Genomic DNA, 6,399 nt, shown 5'->3' on the forward strand with positions numbered 1-6,399 from the left:
TAGTTTAAAAATTTTAAAATTGCAAGTTTTAAATCATAGGATTGAATGATACAATTTATTAAAAATAAAACCAACCAAACTACCTAGACAGTTGGGACATGCATTTGTTACTTGGCAAATCACACAAGCTTAGAAACTAGAATAACAATTACGAATAGTGGCACATATTGTACATAAAGAAACATTGTGGCCCCAACACATGAGAACAAACACATAAGGAGAGATGTGTAACTATGCAATCATTAATAAATGTAATGATAAGTTGAAAGCATTTATCTAATGGCATTGCTTTCAAGCCTTGGAAATATGTTACACTCCAGCACGCTCACCACACTACACTTTTATGTCTTTTGCTACAACATAATTAAATTTACAAAATTTTATAAATAAAAAAAGGGAGTCAACTACTATATGTTCTCCATTATATCTGATCCTTCTGCCATTATATGTTCTCCATTAATGTCATACTTGTTGGTTGTGGTTGAAATTGTAGAAGCTATCATTGATGGAGTCCACAAAGGATTATATTGCTTGATGAGTGTAGCTATTCCTGCAATATGGGGTGTTGCCATACTGGTACCAGACAATAGTGCAAAATTGTATCCTACATTAGCAATTAAATTTGATCAGTTCTTAATTGTAATAACATAGAAAGCAAGTAACAACATGCAACATTGTTGCTGCTTAATTAAGTAATTAACAAATAAGATACAATGAAAATAACATAAACATTAAAAGTTAGCATTTATATATACTTACCCTTTAATGTGGGTTCTAAAGCACTAATGGGGCTCCAAGCTGCCCAAACTTGGTGCCCTGGAGCAAGAATATCAGGCTTAAGTATATCAGCAAGATTTTTGTCTTTGTCAATGAAATCTGGTCCCCTTGCAGAGAATCTACTAACTATAGGTGCCTGCCACTTGAAAGAAGCAATCCTTCCATCTCCTATAGTCGCTCTAGCACCAAATTTGATCATCAAGGGCTCCTTACAAACTCAATATCATCAAGGGCTTCCTGTAATCAGGGCAAACATGATCACAGAATGCCATATGAAAAAAAAAATCAATATTTTTAGCACTGAACAATGAGGTTGGATTACATGAATGGGGGAAACGCCAATAGCAAGAAAATTTTATTTTCTATCCTTTCTGTTTTTCCTTTTGTTGAGCTATGAAACTTGGTTAACAAGTTATTAGTGAAATAACGGCAGTGAATTAGCAAGTCTACATTAAGAGCTCAATTCATAGATACATGGTGAACAAATAAATTTTCTTTAAAGGAACAAGAAACTCCTATATAGGTCAACAACTTGCAAGGTTTCCCCTAAATGCTGCCTCACCTTTTCTACCTCTGAAAAATGAATAAATGTATTTAGCAATAGGACAATAGATACCTGTGTGGCTAGATCACCAATAGCCAGCCTTGAAAGAACAACTTTCGCCCCACTTTGTACACATTTGTCCAACTTGTCATATATGATATTCCATTCAGCATCAACTATTGACTGATATTGTGAAGGATTTGAAAGTCTACAGACATTAGGGAAAAAAAGTTGTGTGTAAGAAATTTCTCAAAAGGAATATGACAAAAAAAATAAATCTGAACAATTACCTTATCTCAGCATTTTCTTTCTCAGATTTCAGTTCCAACTTGATGTTTAAGAGAAGTATCTTAGGATTTAAAAATTTCTTTGGCTGCTGTTCAAAACCTGCATATGAAAATGTCTTTTTAAAGGCAACAACATTTACCAGAAAGGAATCGCGCATGTTTCCACTAGGAACCTGTACAAGCAGCCCATATTTCCCAATTCATTGATTTTGCAAACATTTCAAGCTAATTACAAACCTTTTTGCTTTATGAATAGCAATTTTTTTACCTCTTAAAGAGCCCCAGTACACAAGAAATATACTAAGAGAGTGACAACATCAAGAAAAAACAACTACCAATGAGTACAAGCAAAGTAAACAAGGAATTGTTGGGCAGCACATCCATCCACTAATACAAGCCCTTAAAAAGAACAACCTCAACTCCTTCAAAGGCCTCTCAACACCTGAAAATGCTCTGCAGTCATGCTCCTTCAAATTGAACACATCAGACAAAGGGTACACCACTCCAAATTGCCAATACTGGTCTTAAAAGGAGTGAAGGACTAGGAGATAAATAACCTTTTCTTAGAAAGACTAGGATTCCTAATAACCAAATAGAAAAAGTAATCAAAACATAAACTAAATCGCATGGGCCTCTAAAACTACCCTTATTTTAGTAAAACTTCATTAAAATTAATCCAACAACATTCTAACTTAAAGATACTTAATACTAAGACTCAAGAATAACAAAAGTAGCCTAATAAAGGTGCCACAAAAGCCCTACATTGAAATTGGACCACAATTCTTAAATCCTTTGTAATCTAATCTGGTTTCTTGGGGGGGAAAAAGGGCTAAGAATACCAAGTTGGGATCCGTAGTCTACTCAGTCCTCAGGAATGAGAGCTGGAATCTGTGGACATCCTTTTTGCACTTTGTTGTATTCAAACTCTCTATATAGACAGGAAAATGATCATATGGCTTGGAAAGGGGCAAAACACGACCATATTGCAAGTAGGTCAGTGTCAGAATTTCAAATTATTTCCAGAAATGAATAAGAATAAAGTATAAAGATATTAGTAATTGGAAACCCTTCAAATCTCGTAATTCCTTTTACTTTCTTATAACTTTAGTCAACACTTTGTTTGCCACATAGAATATTAAAGGGAAAAGAGATAACACTCACCACATTCCTTTTTTTAATATCAGTCAAGCAACAACTTACATAAAAGATGCCATTTAGTTTAAACAAAACTTTACCATCTCATAATATGTATTGAATAAAATTATTTACCATACCCTTTATGTACCAAACAAGTATTAACACAAAACTCAGTGATCTTTTTGAAGTGTAAGCTTCATTGGAGCGTACAAACTCACCGCCATAGCTAAAAATACATGTTGCAGGGTACTTGTTTGAAGGCTCCAAAGAATTTTAGCAACTGGATCATCTTCCAAGTTAAATAAATTAGGTGGCACAATTTTCTTGCATTCACCTTTCACTCTAGCAGCAGAATCATCTATCAGAGTCGATTGCAGTAGTTGGCTGTGATCAGAAATGTTAATATAGTCATGAACCAGAGAAACAATTTCATGAAGCACCTGAAGAGCAATGGGTTCTAGGTCCTGCAACAGATTCTTCTGCTGCACTTCTTTTTCTTTTGAATTTGCTTCCTCACAAGCCTGATCCAAATCATTGCCACGATGATCTGCTTATCAAATATCAAATTATGATGTAAGAAAAAGTATATAGCCACTGGCTTGGAAATGAGCAGCAAATTTCCTTCTTTTTTACTCTGATATATAAAAATAATAATTAAAAAAAATAGAACAAATAATCCTGATATATGACACAGATTTCATGGGCTTATAAGAAAATGACCTGCTTTTTCAATACTAGGCAGCTCACATATATGCCTCTTCATGTCCCCCATTATAGTAGAAGTGGTCTTATGTAGCACTTGGTCCTGCCCTAATTGTACATCGCCAAATATAACAGCACTCACTAATAAACTTCTTATTATATATTCGAAAAAAAAAATAAATAAATAAAGGAAGGTCTTAAATATGACTCCACCATAGAATTAAGACTGACACAGTCGAATGAAATCAAAGATTTCATCAGTATATCACATTTAACTAGCTATGAGTCTGTCTAAAATTCATATTAAATTAGTTCCATAATCAACTTTTACAAATTTGTAGAAAAATTTGTAAGAGACCTGAGATTCTATACTTCTGCAGGATAAGAAAAAAAATGTTATAGAAATTAAGCATTAAAGGCCAAAAATAATAGGGGAAAAGAAAAAGAAGATTTCAGTAAAAGTTTTAGAAAAATTATGCAGACATATGAAATCATCTTTAATTTCATGAGTGCTGGTAATTCTGAAGCTCTAGGACATTTCAATGAGTATCTTTCCCAAAATACTTTCCATACCCATGGAAGTAAGAATGAAAAAGACAACTCAAACAATAGAAAATACATTCTAAAGTGGAAATCATAAATATAAAAAGGATTGTTTCTGTCACTCCCCACTCCCCACCCCATAAAAAGGCTGTTTGCTAACATTATCTGGCATCAAATAACATATGTAAGAGAGATACACACCATTTCTTTATCTGTCAATCTTTTATATAAAATGTTGATTCGATGAGTGAATGACACATGAAATTGACACAACTAATGTTAGCTTTTCACACCAGCTAGCTTAACCAACATATTTTAAAGAATCTATACTACAAGTGCCTTTTCAATATTCTGCACAAATAATATGCATCCATGTGCTCTTCCATAGAAGACATCATGTTGGATCGCCACCAAAAGTTAATAGCAATGGTCAAATCATCACTATCTACTTGGTGGAACCTATAACAAACAGAAAAAAAACAATCACCTAACCTGAAGATACATATAGAAGAAGGTTAAGTCCACAAAGAGAAATCATTAAATAATGAGTAAACACTGTAATGATAAGACACTCATTGCTTAAAAATAATAATAATAGAAAGAAATAAGTCAACTACGCTAATAATGTCACAAACACTGCCATCCATCCAGATAACAACTAGCTAAGCTTTAGTTATTGTTGTTGTTGTTGTTATATTACTAGTAAAATGGAAATAAAAATTATTATGAGTGATTTAAGAATGCCACATAAATAATGATAGCAGAGGGAACTACAGGCACAGAGATAGGTACTGTCAAGGAAAAAATTCTATCATGTGCAATGAAAACTATTGACAGTGATAGTTGAGAGTCCACCATCACATGTGGAATGATTGAGGATCATAAATTTGTAAGGTAAAGAAAAAAAAGTCATGCATTTTAACAGATGGAGTAGCCCACAATAAAATGGAATGACAGGAGAATATGCACAACTGACCGAAGTAAAGAAGTTAAGCATGAATCAGATTCTGTTATGCAGTACTGCCAAAGGATGCATTAACAGGTATCCTAATCAAAATCAAATTTTTAGTTTTCAACAACCATGCATATATTGCACATTAGAATTTTCACAGAAAATGGATAACCATATTGTCTCTAGTTCCATTTCAGAGATCAAACATTAGTCTAGACAAGAAGCAAAGAAAATAACTAGCACACAGCTAATAAGTTGGAGTTGAAGGCTAAGCTTAGTATGATAAGAATGTAATCATAAGTAGACAAAGTAATCATCACCAAAAAGAAGCAGATCACAATAAAGAGGGGATAGAGAGATGGCGAGACCATACACTACTAAACTAGACTTATCATAAAACTAGAAAATGGTCAACAATATATATATTTGTAAAGAAGGGATCTAACAAATGCAACATTGGTATAAATAGACAAAATTAGACCTTACCAGCCTTCAGGAATAAAAGTGCATCACTAGCATGAAGAACAACCTTCTGCGAGTGCTCCATTGCACATTTTGCTCTTGGATAAGTTGAAAAATTAGGGTTTTCTAAAGCAACAGAACTGCCAAATGCACAAAAGAGATATATATGTATATATATATTTTTTTTTAAATGCAGGCCACACAAAAATTGAAATTTGAAAATTATTTATGACATTGAGCAAAAATTAGAAGTATCAACGTTTCATAAATCTTATGGGTAGAGAAGAAGCAAATAATTAATTTCCTGTTGCCAGTATTGAAAGTAGCATACCTATGGTTTGAGGCCTCACCATGTATTGGCAATGGGTATAACATTGGAGTAGCAGAAGGAGGCCATAAGACAACTGCATAGCACGGAAACTCTTATGTTGAGTGCCCATACAAAAAGAAAACTATTTTATGCAAACCCCTCCTCCCCACCAACAAAAAAGGACTTGTGTTGAGTTATTTTATATTCAAGGCTGAAGGTGTTGGGTGTACGTTATACACCAATGTTATTGATAGAACAAAATCTCAGTATCTCAGCTCATGATGTCATCCCCTGAAAACTAGCCATGAAATGCCAACCATCTCGGTGAAACAAGTCAGCAGTCAACATTTTGTGGATATAATGATTCATAAGGTATATATATATATGTGTGTGTGTGTGTTACTTCCACTTAATTGATTGTATCCTCAAATACATTTAAGCCAATGTGAACTTGTGCTTTGCAAAAAGAAATGCCTAACATGGTTTTGCAACTCAAATGGAAATAATAGTTTTAAAAGTTGCAAGACCCCAATCACCCCTTTCATTCCCCCCCCCCCCCCCCCGGCGGCGTCATTTGATAAGGTAATTAGGTCATCCACTCTTGGCATGCATATGGGCCATCCATGGCAAAGGAAACCAAAATAGTGACTTCACCTTGTTTGTGATGGTTTTTAGACTCCTTAAA

At 34.0% G+C, this 6,399-nt stretch overlaps 1 protein-coding gene across 1 annotated transcript; it reads right to left on the reverse strand.

Annotated features, from left to right (window-relative positions):
• Positions 1 to 229: 229 nt before the first annotated feature.
• Positions 230 to 6,048, reverse strand: LOC115989010 (T-complex protein 1 subunit eta-like). The gene is made up of 8 exons (XM_031112652.1): positions 5,736 to 6,048; positions 5,429 to 5,544; positions 3,466 to 3,555; positions 3,080 to 3,292; positions 1,612 to 1,708; positions 1,394 to 1,529; positions 760 to 1,014; positions 230 to 604 (listed from the first exon to the last, which is right to left on the reverse strand). The coding sequence occupies exons 1-7, from the start codon at positions 5,777 to 5,779 to the stop codon at positions 976 to 978; spliced, it is 735 nt and encodes a 244-aa protein (XP_030968512.1). The 5' UTR covers positions 5,780 to 6,048; the 3' UTR covers positions 230 to 604; positions 760 to 975.
• Between the last annotated feature and the right edge of the window lie 351 nt (positions 6,049 to 6,399).

Source organism: Quercus lobata, chromosome 5, assembly GCF_001633185.2.
Source record: "Quercus lobata isolate SW786 chromosome 5, ValleyOak3.0 Primary Assembly, whole genome shotgun sequence".
In the NCBI taxonomy this organism is placed as follows: Eukaryota; Viridiplantae; Streptophyta; class Magnoliopsida; order Fagales; family Fagaceae; genus Quercus; species Quercus lobata.